General features: G+C 34.7%; 1 protein-coding gene across 2 annotated transcripts in view; it reads left to right on the forward strand.

The window, feature by feature from the left end:
* Window positions 1–21,643, forward strand: part of VPS13C (vacuolar protein sorting 13 homolog C) — a 189,917-nt gene that overhangs the window by 133,434 nt on the left and 34,840 nt on the right. For both annotated transcript variants that reach the window (XR_002735024.1, XM_023228560.1), the window contains exons 60-65: window positions 2,003–2,107; window positions 2,806–2,970; window positions 4,487–4,615; window positions 5,196–5,329; window positions 6,925–7,051; window positions 18,029–18,264. Coding sequence is in view for 1 of the 2 variants with exons in the window: in XM_023228560.1 (XP_023084328.1) it covers window positions 2,003–2,107; window positions 2,806–2,970; window positions 4,487–4,615; window positions 5,196–5,329; window positions 6,925–7,051; window positions 18,029–18,264 (896 nt within the window). In the remaining variant the exon portion in view is untranslated. The remainder of the gene's footprint in view (window positions 1–2,002; window positions 2,108–2,805; window positions 2,971–4,486; window positions 4,616–5,195; window positions 5,330–6,924; window positions 7,052–18,028; window positions 18,265–21,643) is intronic.

Consider the following 21,643-nt stretch of genomic DNA (forward strand, 5'->3'; position numbering starts at 1 on the left):
TAGTAGTAGTAGTAGTAGTAGTAGTAGTAGTAGTAGTAGTAGTAGTATAGTAGATAGAATAGCTTGAATTTATTTACTTTACTGGTGATGAAATGGCATTTCTAAAGAAGTTACCATTGAATTTGGCGTATAATAGATGAGTCTTCCTATGTGTGAAGCACTCAGCCAGGCCTTTGGGAGAGAAACCTAATGCCTAAGCCTCGTCGTTTATGCTCTGGTCCCTTTTTTCCTCTTCAGGCTCATGTTTTGGTATCCCTCACCACACACTTTCTCAAGGACTCACCTCTAGGCTTTTGTATATGCTGCACCCTTTGCCTACAGTGCCTCTTCCCCTGTTTTTTTTCTGTCTTCCTCATCATCCCTGATTATCTGCTGTTCATCCTTTGTCATTCTGCTCAAGCCTGATATATATGAAGATTTTCTAACCATTTAAAATGGGCCTAGACTTCCCATCCATATTCTTATAGGAGTAGTGGTTCTCAAATTTCAGTGTATATTAGAATCACCTAAAGGTTTTTTTTTTTTTTTTTTTAATGAGATGGAGTTTTGGCCAGGCTCGGTGGCTCATGCCTGTAATCCCAGCCAGCACTTTGGGAGGCCGAGACTGGTGGATCACCTGAGGTCAGGAGTTCGAGACCAGCCTGACCAACTGGTGAAACCCCGTCTCTACTAAAAATACGAAAATTAGCTGGGCGTGGTGGCAGGCCCCTGTAATCCCAGCTACTCGGGTGGCTGAGGCAGGAGAATCGCTTGAACTTGGGAGGCAGAGGTTGCAGTCAGCTGACATCGTGCCATTGCACTCCAGCCTGGGTGACAGAGTGAGACCCCATCTCAAAAAACAAAACAAAACAAAACAAAAACAAAAAAAGAAATGGAGTTTTGTTCTTGTTGCCCAGGTTGGAGTGCAATGGCCTGGCCTTGGCTCACTGCAACCTCCGCCTCCCGGGTTCAGGCAATTCTCCTGCCTCAACCTCCCAAGCAGCTAGGATTACAGGTGCCTGCTGCCACACCCTGCTAATTTTTGTATTTTTAGTAGAGGTGGGATTTCACCATGTTGGCCAGTCTGGTCTCAAACTGCTGACCTCAGGTGGTCTGCCAGCCTCGGCCTCTCATAATGCTGGGATTATAGGTGTGAGCCACCACACCTGGCACCTGAAGGGTTTTAAACGCTGATTACTGGGTCCTGTCTCTACAGTTTGATTCAGTAGGTCTGGGTATGGTTTGAGACTTTGCATTTCCAACAGGTGATGCTTTGGGAACTCCACTCTCTTTGAGTGTTGGTTAACACATGGTATTGTAATTGCTTGTTTATGTGTCTGACCTCTAGTTTTCCTCAAGTTTTTTACAAACTAATTGGGTGGATGAGGGTGAGATTAATACAAGGGCAAGGGCACAGTTTGATCTCTTCTATAAAATTTTATCTAAATCCCAGAATCAGAAGTAAACCATCCTCTCACCTCGATAGCATTTTTTGCCTCTTATATGGCTCTTACCCATTGAGTCTTGTATCATAATTTTTAGTATGTATTTCCTAGTCTCTCTGTCTCGTTGGAAGCTCATTTGAAGACAGGAACTGTGTCCTATTGTCTTCCATTCTGCCTATCACAATGTCTTTAATGTAGTGTCTGCTGAATAATGTTAAAGACATAAATTCTCTATATGCTAAGACTTTAAAAATTTGTTAGCTCTGTATCATAAGTCTATCACTGGAAAACATCATTTTGCATTATAATAATTCTTAAAAACAATACAGAATCTCATTGGTATCTAGGTTTACTATACTCATTGCGTAGGTGAATGAGAAAGTCAGAACTATGTTTTTGTTTTATTTTTCCCTAGAGTTTTTTGTGGCTCTGTTACCTGTTTGCAGTATGGCTTTGATTATATTTTTCTGTGTCCCACAGTACTAAAGAAATTTCTAGTAGTCCAGCAACTTTCTCTCAAATAAAATTATTAAAATGTTTTAGTTTTCTTATATGACGATATGTGCTCTCTGGTATAGGTACAATTAAAAATTTCAACTAGTGCCTGGTCCAGTAGTTTCTCTTTGGATACAGTGGGAAGTTATGGGTGTGTGAAGTGTCCTGCCAACAATATGGAGTACCTGGTAAGATTCTGCTTCCTTATTTACCTTTGATTCCATTCGCCTTTTCTACAGTTCAACAAACAAGTTGGCTCCTAAAGTGTACAGAAATTTGAATTTAAAGTGATAATGTGGAGGGAGGGCTGTTATCACTACAAATATTTATGGTCACTGATACCAGAACAAAACCTGAATTTGTCTAAGTTTAAGACAGTGAGTTTAATCCATCCAAGTGAGCAACTTGGTAAATATTCACAGTATGCTAGAATCCTTATTCTATACCACCCCTTGCCAGACATTTCTTAAATCTTAAATTTGACTAGTATGAAAATTTTAATAATCTGATGCCAATTAACCTATTTTATTACTACTTCAAAATTTTTATTTTACTAATGACAGATAATAAAGCTTGTACACTAATTATAAAGCAATTTATGTTTGAAATTTTAAAAAGTAGAGAACGCTAGACATACTAAGTCTGTCATTGCAAGTCATTAAATTACTAATTGATATTTCTTGAATTGTTTCTGATGGAGCAAAACTAAGGAACTAAAATTTTTTTTTCTTAGACGATAATCTGTAGTAGAATGTAACTTGTAGTTGCTTTATTTAAGAATTATTATTTTAAAATATGTTAAGAAGTTTGTGTGTGAATGAGGGGATGTGTGTATATTTCAAAGACATTGAATAAACTGGAAAATAAGCTTGTTTCCTTTCCACAGGTTGGTGTTAGCATCAAAATGAGCAGTTTCAACCTTTCGCGAATAGTTACCCTGACTCCCTTTTGTACCATTGCAAATAAGTCATCGTTAGAACTAGAAGTTGGTGAGATTGCTTCTGATGGCTCAATGCCAACTAATAAATGGAACTATATTGCTTCTTCAGAGGTAACATTTTTCTTTATTACAACTGGTTCCTAAAATATACAAGTAAATATTGACATCTAAATAAGAATTGTATATACCCTTTTTTCAGACTCTATCATATTTATGTGTTGAAATATGACAGCCAGCTTTTAAAGATTTTTTTCATACTATATTTTTAAAAAAAGAAGAAAAGTTTTGATAATACACTAGCCCAGTCTAGATCATTAATAGTTTTTTCTAATTCTTCCTATATGTGTAGAATGTAGCTATGTACTGTAAAAAGTACATAGAGATTATGTACTGTATGGTGTCTCCATAGTCAAGATAATGTCTCTATATTCAAGAAGATATTATCTTAAAAGAGTAGTAAAAGTCAGCACATGGAGAGATAGATAACACATGCTAAGTTATAGGTGGTTATAGAATTTCTGAATAGGTGAGCTGGAAATTTCTTTGAAAATTAGCTACAATTCCGCTCTCTCACTTTACTGAAACGGAGACTTTTCCAAGGTTGATAAAGTCATTGGTCGTTGAAATCGTGGTGTTATAGATCAAAAGATAAAAGTTTCACAGAAAAGGTGGGATTTGAACTAAGCTCTTCATGCTCAGTAAGATTCCAGGAGGTGAAGCAAATGGGGGAATGTGTGCCAGAACAGGACAGGTGCAAAGATGAGCACTGGTGCTTGATCTTGACTGAGTTTTCAGCCAAACCAGCTGACTCTCCGGATAGATGAAGGTCACTTTCACTGTTTAAAAAAGATTCTAAAATTATTTTTTAAATATTTAGCAAAAGACTCAAAAGGAGGGATTCTAATTACAATATAAACAAAAAGCTCTAAGAGCATGGTGTATTCAAGACACTTAAAATGATCTCCTTAAACTCAGCAACAAATAAATGCTTCTTTTTTTTAAAAAAAATCTTTGCTGTGGGTTTGATTACGATAGTATTTTTTATTCAGAAATGGAATTTACCTAGTATTCTATAACAGAAGGACATTTTGTGTTAGGAGTGAAATGTTCAGTAAAAACTGAGGCTTAAAGAAGTAAGTGTATGGTCTGATTAATATCAGACAGCTAGGAGGATGGTGTCAGAACTTCCAGCAAGGTCTGGGGTGTTCTTTCCTCTGCTTTCAATTGTCTTTCTGGTTTATCTAGGATAAGATACTCTGTGAAAGAATTCATTGTGTATTAGTGAATTAAAGTGGATATACACAAAGCAAATGAGATTATAATTTTTAAATACAATTTTTAAATAATAATGAATTTTATAATTCTTAATAGGCTCTTCATTTTCTCATACTGCAATTATACCATAAATACATATAGACTAGTATATCTGTATTCTCCTCATGCAATTTCTTTGGTTTCATAGTCATTATATTGTCAGTAATCTTACTAAGAGATGTGAAGGACATATTTTTAGAAGCTTCATAATAATTTAATCAAGATCAGAATCAGAATTGAAAATTTAATTAATGTCTTATTTATGATATTACAGTGTTATCCTTAAGACTGATAATAACTTTTATATTTTTAGTGCCTTCCATTTTGGCCTGAAAATTTGTCAGGCAAACTTTGTGTGAGAGTGGTGGGCTGTGAAGGATCTTCCAAACCGTTCTTCTATAACCGACAGGATAATGGCACTTTATTGAGCTTAGAAGATCTGGTAAGTTTTAATATTTTAAAATAAAATGTCTTTGATTTTTAAAATTTGCTTTGAGATATTTCAGTAAACCATGCTATCAAAATTTACTGGTAATTATTTGAAGGTCCTGCTGTATCAATCTGTAATGGCAACATATATTTGTAACAGATCAGAGCCAGTTTGCTTTTCAGTAAGAACTTAAGAAAACAGGCCGGGTGGGAAGCTCACGCCTGTAATCCCAGCACTTTGGGAGGCCAAGGCAGGCGGATCACGAGGTCAGGAGTTCGAGACCAGCCTGGCCAATATGGTGAAACCCCATCTCTATTAAAAAGTACAAAAATTAGCTGGGCATTGTGGCACATGCCTGTAATCCCAGCTACTTGGAAGGCTGGAGCAGGATAATTGGTTGAATCTGGGAAGGGGAGGCTGCAGTAAGCTGAGATGGCGCCACTGCACTCCAGTGAGACTCTGTCTTGAAAAAAAAAAAAAAAGAAAAAAGAAAACAAAACTTTTGTGTTTTACATAATATTGAAATTCCATAAGTAAGTGTAGATTAAACCAGTACATCAAACATACTTTTTTTTTTTCTTTCCTACAATAGAATGGGGGTATCTTGGTGGATGTAAACACTGCCGAACATTCAACTGTCATAACTTTTTCTGATTACCATGAGGGATCTGCTCCTGCCTTGATAATGAACCATACACCATGGGACATCCTCACATACAAACAGAGGTATGAGAAAAAAGGGTTAATAGGAAATACTTTTATTGGTTCACAGTAACTAATGGGAAACACTTTGGTTTCATATTCAGAATGTTTTTAGATTTTAGAAAGGTGATGTGGAACACGTGGTGTTAATGTCTAATATCCTTACATGTTTTGAGATAACCCTCTGTAAACACATTAATATTTCTGCAGCAAAACTGATGAATATTCACGTCAAATGGGATAAATAGAAATTATTAATAGTTTCGTATCAATTCAGGTCAGGTTTTGCTGCCAAATGAGTTTTGACACCAAATTTCCAGAAAAATCTTTGGGGTTTTAGAGCTTTTTAAATTTCAAAATGGCAGGTAAGGGAGTGAACCTGTTTGAGTATTCCCTTTCCTGGTAACTTGGTAATGCTCAGTGAACCTCTTCATATAAATCTGTATTTAGTTTTTTTGGGTAGGGGTAGTAGAAGGTTAAATGAGAAGATGATGAGTAGATAGTGGTGTTGAATGTATAGCATTGGCTGATAGGAATTTCATTGTTCTTGCCTTTGCTGTCATTTGGCTTGGATAATGTCATTATTTAATGGTAGAGAATTTAAGCCCTTAAAATATCTAATAATTTTATTTATAAAATTATATATATTTGTATTAACATGTATATATATTTGTACATATATACACACACATAAATGTATGTATATATGTAAATTTCTTAAATATTTCCCTAGTCTTGACTCTAATGGAGTGAATCCAGTGAGAGATTTAAAAGTACAGATTAGGATTAAAACCTAGTTGGATTACTTTTTTTCTCCCAGTTCTCTGGAATATTTTTTGCATTAAATGGACAAATACTTTACTTAAACTGTAATAATTATTTTTAAAGTCTCCTGGGAGTCTTGTTAAGATGCAGATTTTGATTCAGTAGCTTTGGATGGGGCCCAGGACTTTGCATTTCCCACAAGTCCCCAGGTAATGCTTATTCTGCTTGTTTACAGACCACACTTTGTGTAGTAATGGTATGGACATAATTTTTTTTGTTGCTGCAACCCATAATATATCTTAAGTATTTTATTTTATTAAAAAGCTTAACTGGTCACAGTAATGCGTACCTATAGTCACAGCTACTTGAGAGGCTTGGGTAGGAGGATCTCATGAGCCCAGGAGTTTGAGACTGTAGTGCAATATGATCTTGCCTGTGAATGGCCACTGCATTCCAGCCTGGGAAACATAGGAGACCCTGTCTGTAAAAAATATATTTAAATTTAAGCACTGAGTGAAAGTTCTGCTACTAAAGATATTTACTCTTCACAGCCATTTCTACAGGTGGACTCTGATCTGGCAATCTGTTTACCCTAATGAATTCCATTGGTATGATTCCACTTGGATCAATTCTGAGTACACTGAAGCTTCAGAAACGGCAATATTCTCTTTCCCCAAGCTTAAAAACCATTAATTTATTAGACACTTTAGGGTACTTGTTTTTAGGTAGAGTTGTGTTTTATTAACCAAAGGAATTGCATAGGACTTTTGTGCTAATCCCCTCCTCAGTAAACTACGGGTTTGGATTTCTTAACTCCAAGATAATTCTGATTTTCTCTGTTCATCGTGTTTCAGTGGGTCACCAGAAGAAATGGTCTTGCTGCCAAGACAAGCTCGACTTTTTGCATGGGCAGATCCTACTGGTACCAGAAAACTTACATGGACATATGCAGCAAATGTTGGGGAACATGATCTGTTAAAGGTATCATTTAATGTGAATGAGTGCTCTATGAGTTACCTGCCAGTGAAGGAAGTAGAGAAGCTATCTTCAGTGACTCCTTGTCCTAACTGAACTAAAAGTGAATTGGAAGTATTTCCAGCATAAGTAGCTTTTGGACTTTAGATGGCAAATACTATAGTTCAAACCACTATATTATCTTAGATCAATCAAAGTAATTTATTTACAATTAAAAAAAAATAGACCTGCTTTATCTTGCCCACCTAAAGACCAGTAAAGCACCTTTTTTATTTACCAATTTTAAAAGGAAGGAATTGTAAGACTAAGTTGAAAACAACTTTATTTTGAGCATACCTCTGCTACTTTTGGCTGAGTTTTTAAAGGATGTTTTCCTAAGCACAGCTATATATTTTGTTAATTAATGGAGTCTGATAGTATGCAAATTATTGCATGTAAGAAATTTAGTGAAATATTTATTGAAACAATATTTAGGTAGCTGACTTGATAAAATATGTTATTTTTTAGACTCTTAGCCTCTGAAAGGGCCCGAAGAATTTGTATACCAGCCTCCCATCTGATACAGGAATTGCTCCTGCATTGGTAGTAGATCATCCAGTTTCTGTATGAATATATTCCATGATGAAAGAGTTTATATAGTGTCATTGTGCACTGTTCATTGTCCAGTAATGCCAGCTGTTAAAAGGCTTTCTTGACTTTTGCTTTAAAATGGTAATTGGCCAGCAGTTATTGAATTATCCTCATTTCTTCTTTCCTCACATTTGATACTAAGCAACTGTAGCTCCCAGTAAGTAGCATATAGATACTAGAGAGAAGGTGGCAATGACCTTCTGGAGGAAGATATAAAGGTCTGTGTATAGAAGCAGATCCAGGAAGAATTCTGTTAACAGCATGGTCAGGGATTTCAGTTTTTAATGTTCCTCTTCTATTTGAGTTAGAGAATGAGAGAGTAGGAAGAGAGGGTGATTCCACCTCGGTCAGCAGATAGTCTGCCACGTATTGAAAATTGAGCTATAAGCAAGGAAATTGTTCATATCCTTGTCCACTCAGTTGATCAAAGAAGGGAGTTCTTAGGCCCAAGTGGACATGACAGGGGAGTTCAAAGAAAATCATACATTGTTGGCAAACACTAAGTTTACACAGATCTTTCCTCATTTAAATATGATAAACAGAAAAAATCCCAACATGGGCTTTATGAAGAAAATACTTCATTAGAAAAAGGTAGGATTATCCTGTTGATTCAGAGGGTAGTTGTACCTCTGAAAAATTTTTTACTACAGGACCAGAAGAAGCATTTCAAAATGTATGCCTGGCATCCTCAACTAAGTTATAAAGACATGACAACTATGAAATAAGAGAAAGCAAGGTGAAATAAAAGACAAAGACAGCAAAATAAAGTGTAAGGGGAGAGGGGAAACTATATTCTGTGCATACTATATATTTATATTCCATTTAATCCTAAATTTTATTGGAAAAATGATAAAGATTATATCTTTTTAAAAAACCTGTCAATTAGTAGAACTCAAATCAGTGAGAAAGGAATTTCAAAACAATGAGAAAATGAAAATAAGTAAAACTTTGCCATTACAGTAAAGGAAAGAAACCTAAGAAAGTATATAATAAATGACAGATACATTTTATTGAGGACATATCATATATTGATGTTTTTATATATTATTACTAATTCTTATGATAGGAATTTTGAACTGCTGATTGGAATTCAAAATCAGATCTGTCTGACTTCAAAGTCTGTGAACTTTTTCTACTAGACCATGCTTCCCATCAGTTATGTCAGTAAATGAAAATGGTTTAAATTCTATTAAAAGATAAAAACATTCAGATTAAATTAAAAATAAGATTTAACTGTAAGTTGTTTACAAGAGTTCTATTTCAGCCATGCTAACAGAAAATTATAACCATGAAGAGAGATGGTAGAGATGTAACAAGCAAATGGAAGTAAAAACAAAGTAAAGTTGTTGATTTTAATTTCTTTCTTTTTAAAAATTCATACATAATAGTTGTACATTTTTGAGGGGTACATATGATATTTTGATACATACATAAAATGTGCAATAATCAAATTGGAGTAATTGGCATATCTACCACCATAAACATTTCTCTTTATTTTGGGAGCATTCCACATCTTCTCTTCTAGCTATTTCGAGCTACAGAATACATTAGTGTTAACTATAGTAACCCTACTGTACTAACTAATGCAATATCTTACTCCTTCTGACTATATTTTTGTACCCACTAACCAACCTCTCTTGTTCCCTCCCATCCCCTTCTCATCCTTTGGTAACCAACATCAACTCTCTATAAAATAAAATACACTTTTTTTTTTTTTTAGCTCCCACATATGAGTGAGAACATGCGCTCTTTGTCTTTCTGTACCTGACTGACTTCACTTAACATATGACCTCCAGTCCTATCCATATTGCTGCAATATTTGACAGGATTTCAGCCATTTTTATTATTGAATAATATTCCATTCTGTATATGTAGCACGTTTTCTTTATCCATTCATCTATTGATGGACATTTAGGTTGATTCCATATCTTAGCTATTGTGAATAGTGCTGCAAAAAATATGGGACTGCAGATATCCCTTCAGTATCCTAATTTCCTTTCATTGGGATATATACCAAGCAATGGAATTGCTGGATTATAGTTCTATTTTTAGTTTTTTGAGGAAACTCCATACTGTTTTCCATGTAGCTCTACTTACATTCCCATCAACACTATACAAGTGTTCCCCTTTCTCTACTTCCATGCCAACATCTATCTTTTTTTTTTTTTTAATTGAAGCCTCTAACTGGAGTGAGATAATCTCATTGTGGTTTTGACTTGCATTTCCCTGGTGTTTAGTAATGTTGAACATTTCTTCACATACACGTTTGTCATTGTATGTCTTCTTTTGAGATATGCCTATTCAGTTTTTTTCCTTTTTTTAAATCGGGGTTTTTTTTTTTTTTTTTTTTTTTTAAGGAATTCAAAGCACTCCTCCAAGCTTGTGTAGTATTTTGAGTTCCTTATATTTTCTGGTTATTAATCTCTTATTAGACAGGTAGTTTGCAAATAATTTCTCTCTTTCTGTATATTGTTTCTACTCTATTGATTGTTTCCTTTACTGTGCAGCCTTTTAGCTTAATGTAATCCTATATGTTTGTTTTTACTTGTGTTGATTGTGCTTTTGAGGTCTTATCCAAAAAGTCTTTGCCTAAGCCAATGTCCCAAAGCATTTCCCCAATGTTGTCTTTAAATAGTTCTATGGTATCAGGTCCTAGATTTAAGTCTTTAATCTATTTCAGTTTTATTTTTGCATATGGCAAGAGGTAGGGGTCTAGTTTAATTCTCCTGCAGCATATGGTTATCCAGTTTTCCCAGCACCATTTATTGAAGACACTGTCTTTTTCCAGTATATTCTCGTGCCGCCTTTGTTGAAGCTGAGTTGGCTGTAAATGCATGGATTTATTTCCGGGTTGTCTATTCTGTTCCATTGGTCTGTTTTTATGCCACTACCATAATGTTTTGGTTACTATAACTTCGGTATATTTTGAAGTCAGTTAGTGTGGTATGTCCAGCTTTATTCTTTTTGCTCAGGATTACTTTGGCTATTCAGGTTCCATATGAATTTTAGGTATTCTCTGTTTATGTAAAGAATATCATTGGTATTTTGATAGGGATTGCGTTGGTCTTGTAGATCGCTTTGGGTAGTAGAGACATTTTAACAATATTAAATTCTTTTAAACCATGAATAAGGGATATCTCTTCATTTTCTGGTGTCCTATTTTATTTTTTTCATTAGTGTTTCATAGCTTTGTACATTTTGGTCAAATATTATTCCTAGGTATTTTATATATTTTTCGTAGCTATTGTAAATGGTATTGCTTTCTTGATTTCTTTTCTAGTTTGTTTGTTGTTGGCATAAAGCTGTGCAATTGTTTTTTTTGTTTTGTTTTGTTGTTTTTTTTTTTGGAGACAGGATCTCTCTCTGTCACCTGGGCTGGAGTGCAGTGGTGTGATCATGGTTCACTCCAGTCTCAACCTCCCAGGCTCAGGTAATTCTCCCACCTCAGTCTCTCGAATATCAGGGACTACAGTTGTGCACCATCAAGCCTAGCTTTTTTTTTTTTTTTTTTCCGTAGAGACGGAGTTTTGCCATATTGCCCAGGCTGGTCCCACATTCCTGAGGTCAAGCGATCCACCTGCCTGGACCTCTGAAAGTGCTGCGATTACAGGCATGAGCCTCTGTGCCCAGCCATTTGATTTTTATATACTGATTTTGTATCCTGAAACTTTACCAAATTTATCTGTTGGGTTAGGTTTTGTTTTTCTTTTTTTTTTTTTTAATGTGTGTTTAGGTTTTTCTAAATATAATATGTTGTTTGTGAGTGAGGATAATTTGACTTTTTTTTTTTTTTTTTCAAATTTGGATGCCTTTTTTTTTCCTTTCTCTTGCCGAAGGGCTTTGACTAGGACTTCAGTATGTGAAATAAAAATGGTGAAAGTGGGCATCCTTGTCTTGTTCTAGATCTTAGAGGAACGGCTTTCAAATTTTCCCTCTTCAGTATGATGTTAGCGGTGGGTTTGTTATATATAGCCTTTATCATTTTGAGATATGTTCCTTCTGTACCTAGTTTGTTGAGAGCTTTTCTCATAAAGCAATATCAGTTTTTTTTAATTGCTTTTTTAGCATCTATTGAAATGATCACGTGGTTTTTGTCTTTGATTCTGTTAATGTCATGTATCATGTTAGTTTGCATGTGTTGAACTATCCTTGCATCCCTAGGATGAATGTCACTTGATAATAGTGATGGATCTTTTAAATGTGTTATTGCATTCTGTTTGCTAGTATTTTGTTGAAGATTGTAGTTGTTGTTATATCTTTGTCTGGTTTTAGTAACAGGTTAACGCTGGCCTTGTAAAATCAGTTCAGAAGTATTCCCTGCTCTTCAGTTTTTTTTTTTTTTTTTTTTTTGAAGAGTTTGAGTAGAATGGTTATTAGTTCATTTTTTTTAAGTGTTTGGTAGAATTCAGCAGTGAAGCCATCAGATCCTTGACTTTTCTTTGAGGGAAGACTTTTTATTATTGCTTTGATCTTGTTACTTGTTGTTGGTCTGCTCAGGCTTTGTGTTTCTTTTAAAATAATTTTTTAAAATTGACATAATTGTTGTACATACTTATGGGGTACATAATGATATTGTGATATATCTGTAATGTATAGTGATTAGATCAGAGTAGTTAACATATTCATATCTCAAACATTTATCATTTCTTTGTGTTGGGAACATTCAGCATCCTTTTTCTACTAGCTATATGAAACTGTGTAATAATATTGTTAACTATAGTCATCCTACAATGCTGTGGAACACTAGAACTGATTCCTCCTATCTTGCTGTAATTTTGTATCCTTTAAGAAATCTTTCCTTATCCCCACTTCTCCCTGTCCTTCCTAGCCTCTAGTATCTGTTGTTCTAATTTTTACTTCTATGAGACCAGCTGTTTTTTAGCTACCACATATGAGTGAGAACATGCAGTGTTTAACTTTTTTTTCCTGGCTTATTTCACTTAACATGATGTCTTCTAGTTAGGTTTTCTGTTTCTTCAGGGTTCATTATTAGTAGACTGTATGTGTCCAGAAATTTATCTCTGTCTTCTCTGTTTTCCAATTTGTTGGCAGATAGTTGTTCAAAATAGTCTCCAGGGATCCTTTTGTATTTCTTTGGTATCAATTTTTATGTCTCCTTATTCATGCCTGATTTTATTTATTTGAGGTCTTCTCTTTTTTTGTAGTCTAACTAAAAGTTTGTCCATTTTATCTTTTCAAAAAACTTTTTGTTTCTTTGATCTTTTGTGTTTTTTAGTCTCAATATTATTTATTTCTGCTCTGATCTTTATTATTTTTCCTTCTACTAATTTTGGTTTTGGTTTATTCTTTTCTAGATTCTTAAGGTATATTGATAGGCTGTTTATTTGAAATCTTTCTACTTTTTTGATATAGGCATTTATTGCTGTAAACTTCCCTCTTCGTGCTGCTTTTGCTGTATCCTGTAGATTTTGATATATTGTGTTTCCATTTTCATTTGTTTTAAGAAAATTTTATATTTCCTTCTTACTTTCTTAATTGACTTATTATTCAGGAATATATTATTTAATTTCTATGTGTTTTTATACTTTACAGCTTCCTCTTGTTACTGATTTCCAGTTTTATTCCATTATGGACAGAAAAGATACTTGATATAATTTCAACTTTTTTGAATTTTTTGAGACTTGTTTTGTGGCCTACCATATGGTCCATGTGCTGATGAGAAGAATGTATATTCTGTAGCAGTTGGATGAAATGTTCTGTATATGTCTGTTAGGTCCATTTGGTTTGAAGTGTAGTTTAACTCCAGTGTTTCTTTGTTGATTTTATGACTGGATGATCTCTCTATTACTGAGAGTGGGGGTGTTGAAGTCCCCTATTAATATTGTATCTCTTCCTTTAGATCTGTTATTATTTTCTTTATATATTTGGCTGCCCTGATGTTGGGTACATATATTTACAACTGTTATATCCTCTTGCTGAATTGACCTCTTTATCATTATGTAGTGACTTTGTCTCTTTTTACAATCTTAGCCTTGAAATCTTTTTTATCTGATGTAAGTATAGCTACTCCTACTCTTTTTTTCTTGGTTTCCATTTGTGTGGAATATCTTTTTCTATCCCTTCACTTTCACCTTATGTGTGTCTTTATAGGTGAAGTGTGTTTCTGGTAGACAACATATAGTTTTGCCCCTTTTTTTTATTTATGCAGCCACTCCATTTCTATTAATTGAAGAATTTAGTCTATTTACATTCATTGTTATTATTGATAACTAAGGACGTACTACTGCCATTTTGTTATAGGATTTCTGTTTTTTTGTTTGTTTGTTTTTTGTTTTGAGACAGAGTCTCGCTCTGTTGCCCAGGCTGGAGTGCAGTGGTGCAATCTCAGCTCACTGCAACCTCCACCTGCTTGGTTCAAGCAATTCCCCTGCCTCAGCCTTCTCTAGTAGCTGGGATTACATGTGCACACCACCACGCCTGGCTAATTTTTTTGTATTTTTAGTAGAGACGGGGTTTCACCATGTTGGCCAAACTGGTCTCAAACTCATGACCTCAGGCAATCCATCCACCTCAGCCTCCCAAGGTGCTAGGATTACAGGCATGAGCCACTGCTCCCAACCTTTCTGATTCTTTTATAATGCCTCTCTTTCTTTCTTCTTTTCTTACTGTCTTCCTTAACGGTTAAGTGGTTTTTCTCTGACAGTATGTTTTTAGTTCATTGCTTTGTATTTTTTGTGTATTTATTATAGGTTTTTCCTTTTTGGTTTCCTTGTTTTCCTTTCTGATCAAAGTCAAGCTGTCATTTGTTTAAAATAATGTACTGTGTCTATAAGATGTTTTTCGTAAGCCTCATAGTAACCACAAAGCAAAAACCTATAATAAATACACAAAAAATACAAAGCAATGAACTAAAAACATACTGTCAGAGAAAAACATCTTATAGACACAGTACATTATTTTAAACAAATGACAGCTTGACTTTGATCAGAAAGGAAAACAAGGAAACCAAAAAGGAAAAACTAAAAACGCTACACTTTTAAGTCCATCCCCCATACATCTTGACATTCTGTTGTCTCAATTTACATCTTTTTTATATTAAGAGGTCGCTGTAATTATTATTGATAGATTTGTCTTTTAGTCTTCATACTAGATATATGAGTGGATTATACACCACAATTGTGGTATTAGATTATTCTGAATTTGTCTGTGTACTTAGTTTTATCAGTGAGTTTTATGCCTCCAATTTTTTTTTTTTCATTTTAACATCATTTGCTTTCATATTGAAGAACTCCTTTTATCATTTTTAGTAAGATGGGTCTAGAGGTAATGAATTCCTTCAGCTTCTGTTTGATAAAAACTTTATCTCTCTGTCATGTTTGAACCATAGCTTTTTTGATACAATATTCTTCATTTGCAGGGTTTTTCTTCCCCTTCATCACTTTGAATGTGTTGTCCCACTGCCTCCTGCAGGGCATAGTTTCCTGAGAGGTCAGTTGCCAGACAAATTGCAGCTTCTTTATATGTTATTTGCTTCTTTTCTTTTGTCACTTTTAGGGTCCTGTCTTTGTCACAGGTCTTTTAGAGTTTGATTATTATATGCCTTAGGGTAGTCTTATTTGGATTGAATCTGTTTGGTGATCTATGACCTTTACTTGTATATTTCTATCTTTCTCCAATAGGGAAAGTTTTTTCTTATAAATTCTTTAATTAACTTTCTACCCCTTGCTCTTTCTCACCTGTCTCTTGACCACCAGTGACTCTTAGATTTACTCTTTTGAGGTTATTCTCTATATTTTGCAGGCATTCTTTGCTCTTTTTTATTCTGTTTTCTCCTCTGTATATTTTCCAATAGGCTGTCTTAGAGCTAACTGATTCCTTCCTCTATTTGACCCAGTCTGCTATTGAGAGCCTGTAATACATTTTTCAGTTCAGCAAATTTATTTAGTCATTCCAGCATTTCTGTTTAATTTTATGATTTCAATCTGTTTCAATTTCTCTCTTAATTGTTTTTCTGTGTTGTCTGGAAGTTGCTGACTTTCCTAGAATTGCTACTTTGAATTCTTGATCTGAGAACTCACACGTGGCTGTCTTATCAGAGTTTGTCACTAGTACTTTGCTTTGTCTATGGTTCCCTGCTTGCTGTTTCTTTTTGTGGATACGCGTCTATGGCTTTACACTGAAGGATTATTTATTTATTCCAGTGTTTGTTCTCTGGCTTGTTTTGGTTTTTCTAGAGTATGTTTGCTTAGAGGTCCTTTGCAGTTGCCTATGGGTCTCCTTTATCCTAGGTCACTGCTTCCTATTATTAGCACTAGATGGTGGCATAAGTCCTGGTTTGCTTCAGTTCCCAGAAACATTTGGCAGTACTGTCTCCAGTGGTGGGGAGGGGGTTGCATCTCAAAGGGGATATCCCAGCTATGTAGGAAGCCTGCCCAGTGGTTCCTCCTCAGAAGATTTATGGACTGTGCCTCCCACAATGTTGTGCTCCTGAACAGCCACTCTGAATAGGCATCTCCTTTGGCTGAAATAAAAAGCAGAAATTCTTGGGCTGGAGTTTTTAATCCTGCTTCCCATCTTTTCCTGTAGCCTCCACTGGGGGTTTTTCTTCCTAAGGCACTTGTGATGCTTCCCATGGGCTGAGTCAGGAGTGGTTTTCCTGCAAGAAAACCCAAGATGTGGGGAAGCTGGCTTTCTACTTTGATCTCACTTTATCCAGTGTAGAAATTGTGAGCCAAAGAGAAATTTCCTGCATGCAGTGCCAAGCAGATTTGGGGAGAGGCATTGTCGGTAGAGAAATTCATTTCTCTTACCATCTGCGTGGAGCTTTTCTCTTCTCTGTGCCTCCAGGAATTGTGTCAGCCTCAGGTTCAAGTTCTGGGATATTGCTGGTGATAATCTTGGCACTAGAAGTTTATGTTTGGTTTTCTGTGATAAAGAGTGAAGCCACATTGCTTCTACTCTTTCATTTAGGAGGTATCACCCTCTGTTGATTTTAATTTCTGACCATTTCAAAGCAAAAGTATTAAATAGATAATGATAATGTGACAAAGAAGGAGTGATAGCCATAAACCTTCATGCAACCTTCATGCAATGAATAGTATTGCATCAACATGTAAAACTTAAAATGCTAGAAATTAACTGAAACACAATCACCTGGGGATATTTTATTGTACTTCATTTAATTTTTAACACAAGAAATAGATGAAAAACAAGAGTCAAATAATATTGGAAGAATAACTGTGAACTAAGATACATAGCACATTTTGTAGTTTACAGATATAGAATTCACCTTCTTAATAGGTATGTTTGAAAATTTGATCTCTTGTTAGAATAAAAAAACTGGGCAGGCTTCTTTGATTATATAATATACCTTGAAAGTATTAGTAAATTTTGAACGTTAGTGATGCTCAACTGTCTTATGCTCGTGGTAACTTCAGTTGTTTTAGTTTTTTGTTTTCTCCCCTTGAAAGCATGGAATGGAAAGTACATAGTAGGTACTTGTACTCCTTATTGAAATGAACTGTTATATTTTCATTAAACCTAGAATGAAGTGGAATTTATTATTTTAACCTCTGAAAACACTGACCAAATCAAGGCTTATATTTTTAAGTGCTACATACATTTTAAGTGCTTCACCAGTGTGATTCACATAAATATTTCCTATGTTATAGATCATGAAAACATAAAAATAAGCTAGGCTGGTTTTGTCTGAGGTTATTTTTTTTTTTTTTTGAGACATAGTGTTGCTCCCGTTGCCCAGGCTGGAGTGCAGTGATGCTATCTCAGCTTACTGTAACCTCTGCCTCCTGAGTTCAAGCAGTTCTCCTGCCTCAGCCTCCTGAGTAGCTGGGATTACAGGCGCCCGCCACCATGCCTGGCTAATTTTTGTATTTTTAGTAGAGATGGGGTTTCACTATGTTGGCCAGGCTGGTCTCGAACTCCTGACCTCAGGTGATCCACCCGCTTCAGCCTCCCAAATTGCTGGGATTATAGGCGTGAGCCACCACACCTGGCCTAAGGTTACATTTCTGATAAAACTTCTGAACCATTCTGTTCTCCAGCTTGGAGACAAATAATCATCTTACTGCATTGGTGCCACCAAAGTATCCTTTTGAAAATCCTGTTCTGTGCCCTTTCAGCACTCAATTGGTAATTCACACTAAGGTATTAAAAAACTACATACTATTAGTCTTAGTTTTTGAAAATAATTCGTGAGTATATTTTAAAATAGATTATAACTTAATTTAATTTATGTCATTTTGATGGTTAGAATTTTTCAATTTTAGTAGTGCTTCTTAAACTTTTTCAATCTTTCTCAGTTATTATAGTTCAATTTTATATAATAAAAAGTTACTATGTGTGGGTTTAATGAAAAGTCTTTCTTTTTCCCAGGATGAATGTGGACAGTTTCCATATGATGCAAACATCCAGATACACTGGGTATCATTTCTAGATGGGCGCCAGAGAGTTTTGCTTTTCACCGATGATGTTGCCTTGGTTTCCAAAGCACTACAGGCAGAAGAAATGGAACAGGCTGATTATGAAATAAACTTGTCTCTCCACAGTCTTGGGCTTTCACTGGTTAACAATGAAAGCAAGCAGGAAGTTTCATATATTGGGATAACCAGGTATGCAAGAAGGAAAATAAGACATCCTAAACCTTTAAAAGGCATTGAGTTCATAATAGCCAATTTGAGGAAAGTAAAAAGATACCTGGTTTGACTTTCGTATGCTGTATATTTATTCAGTAAAACTTACTGAATAATTCTTTGAACTGTTCGTTGAAAAGCCCTGAGGATATAAAGATGACTAAGATGCTACTCATTGTCAGTTGGTGGGGAAAAAAGTGGTTTGTTTCTTTCCTTGTTGTCCTTGTGTGTGTGTGTGTGTGTGTGTCTGTGTTTAATGAGTTGCAAAAATAGAAAAGGAAAGGATGTACAAAGAAGGATGTACGTGTGCAATGGAAATACAGAGGTATAAGTGACTAGTTTGTGCAGTAGAGGTTGGAGAAACTGTCGAGTCAGGGGAAACAGAAACAAATTGAAAACAAGGTTCAGAGAGGAGGCAGTATTTGATATGAGTACATAATCTTTAATGGGTGGCCATTTAGAATTTTGTAATAGTTATGGGACCAGTTATTTTCTGTAGTTCTATTTAAACCTGTGTAAGAAAAATATTAGAATATTTAGTTGATTTTAAAAATCACACTGAATTTGGTAAAAGGCTTATTCTTTTTTGGAGGCTGATGGGTGGAATGGTTGACGTGATACCAAATATAGCCACAATAGGATCTATCAATAAGCACGTTTGGGGAAAGAAAAGCAAATTAAGGAGAAAAGTAAATAGATAATCTGTGTAATGAACTTTGCACAACACCTGACAAACTAATGATTATAAACGGTATCATACATACTATTAATATAATGTTAATATATTTATATGTATATAGGCAATGCATTCTTTGTTATATATTTCAGTATTATATGATTTTTTAAACTAAATATGGTAATCATTTTTAGTTATATAGGTCCAGTTTTCTGTTTTGTTCTTTGATAAAACTTTTTACTTTAATATTGTATATGCTGTCCTAGTTTGTCAGGTGCACCTTTATAAGAACATTTAAAAATTTATCTAAAATAACTTCATTACCTTTTTTATGACATGTTACACATTCAGTGAAATCTAGATTTCCAAAGGAAAAACATCAGTTTCATAATTTTAAAAAACAGACTTTTTTTTGAGCAGCCTTATATCTAGAGAAAAACTGTGTAAAATAAAGACTTTTCATATACCCACACTCTTCTTTCCCGTTACTAACATCTTGCAGTAGTGTGGTACATTTGTTACTATTGATGAGCTAATACTGATACTACATTATCTAACTTCATTATTATCTAACTTCTGTATCTAATGTTAAGTATTACTCTTTGTGTTGTACATTCTATGAGTTCTGACAAATGCATAATAAGCTGTATTCACCATTACAGTATTATATAAGATAGTTTCACTGCCCTAAAAGTCTCTCAGCTTCCTCCTGTTAATCCCTCCATTCCTCTTCTAAACCTTTGGAAATCGCTGATCTTTTTATTGTCTCCAAAGTTTCTCTTTTTTCAGAATTTCATATAGTTGGAATCAAACAGTATGTAACCTATTCAGATTAACTTCTTTCACTTGGCAATATGCTTTTACGGTTCCTTTGTTTCTTTTCATGGCTTGACAGCTCATTTCTTTTTATTAAATAGTCCATTGTATGAATGGACTATCACTCCAGTTTGTTTATCCATTCAACTATTGAAGGAGATCTTGGTTGCTTCCACATTTTGGCAATTATGAATAAAGCTGTTAGAAACATTCATGTGCAAGTTTTTGTGTAGACATATGTTTTTCTCCTCTTTGGAGTAAGTGCCAAGGAATGTGATTGCTGGATCATATGATAAAAGTATGTTTAGTTTTGTAAGAAATATCGAATTATCTTACAAAGTGGCTGCATCATTTTGCATTCCCACCAGCAATAAATGAGAGTTCCTGTGGCTCCACATCCTTGCCAAAATTTGGTATTGTCAATGTTTTGGATTTTAGCTATTTTAATAAGGATGTAGTAGTATGTCATTGCTTTACTTTGCAGTTTTCTGATGAGACATGATGTTGAGGATCTGTTCATATGCTTATTTGCCATCTATATATCTTCTTTCCTGAGCCACCTGTTCAAATCTTTTGTCCATTTTAAAATTAGGTTATTTTCTTAATGTTGAGTTTTAAGAGTTCTTTGTTTATTTTGGATACTAATCTTCTATCAGATATGTGTTTTACAAATACTTTTTCCCAGTCTGTGGCTTATCCCTTTATTCTCTTAACTGTTTTTAACAGCAGAAATTTTATATTTTACATCAGACTTATCAATTATTTTTCTTCATGGATTGTGCTTTTGGGGTTGTATATAAGGAGTCTTCACTATACCCAAAGTTACCTAGATTTCCTCCTATTATCTTCTAGGAGTTTTATAATTTTGTGTTTTATATTTATTTATTTTTATGTATGTATGTATGTATTTATTTTTGAGACAGAGTATCACTCTATTGCCCAGGCTGGAGTGCAGTGTTGTAATCACCGCTCACTGCAACCTCTGCCAGCTAGGCTCAAGCAATCCTCCCACCTCAGCCTCCTGAGTAGCTGGAACTACAGGCACGTGCCACCATGCCAGGCTGATATTTTTTATTTCTTTGTGGAGATGGAATTTCACCATGTTATCTAGGCTGATCTCAAACTTACATTTAAGTCTAATCCAGTTTGAGTTATTTTTTGTGAAAGATGAAAGCTCTATGTCTAGATTTGCTTTATTGCATATGGATGTCCGGGTGTTCCAACATAATTTGTTGAAAGACTTTGGTAGTTTCCTCATTTAGATCACATACACTTTGTATTAGATTTTGTTTATACCTAAGTGTTTGTTTCTTTGGTGCTAATGTAAATGGTATTCTGTTTTTATTTTAAATTTTAATTGTTTATTGCTGGCATGTAAGAAAGCAGTTGACTTGTATATTAACCTTATATTTTTGCAATGTTGTTATAATTTTTATAATTTCTTATTAGTTACCAGAGTTTTTGGGTTGATTCTTTGGGATTTTCTGTTTAGACAGTCATGTCAAATGTGAACATAGGCACTTGATTTCTTCACTCCCAACTTTACTTTCTTGGCTTACCACTTCTTGGACTTCAGTACTATTTTAAGGTGGGAATAGTTGAGAGTGGACATACTTGCCTTGTTCCTAATCTTGGTGGGAAAGCATCTGGTTTCTCACTATGATGTTAGCTATAAGTTTTTTGTAGGTGCTCTTTATCAAATTGAGGAAGTTCCCCTTTAAGTTGTCTCAGAGTTTTTATCATGAATAATGTTGGATTTATATTGTCTATAGTAGATATTTTATTCAGTGCCTTTATTGACTGTTATCCTCTAAATACATTTTATAGTTAGAACATTGTTAACACTACCATTGACTAATATAAACA

This window comes from Piliocolobus tephrosceles, chromosome 6 (genome assembly GCF_002776525.5).
Source record: "Piliocolobus tephrosceles isolate RC106 chromosome 6, ASM277652v3, whole genome shotgun sequence".
Lineage (NCBI taxonomy): Eukaryota > Metazoa > Chordata > Mammalia > Primates > Cercopithecidae > Piliocolobus > Piliocolobus tephrosceles.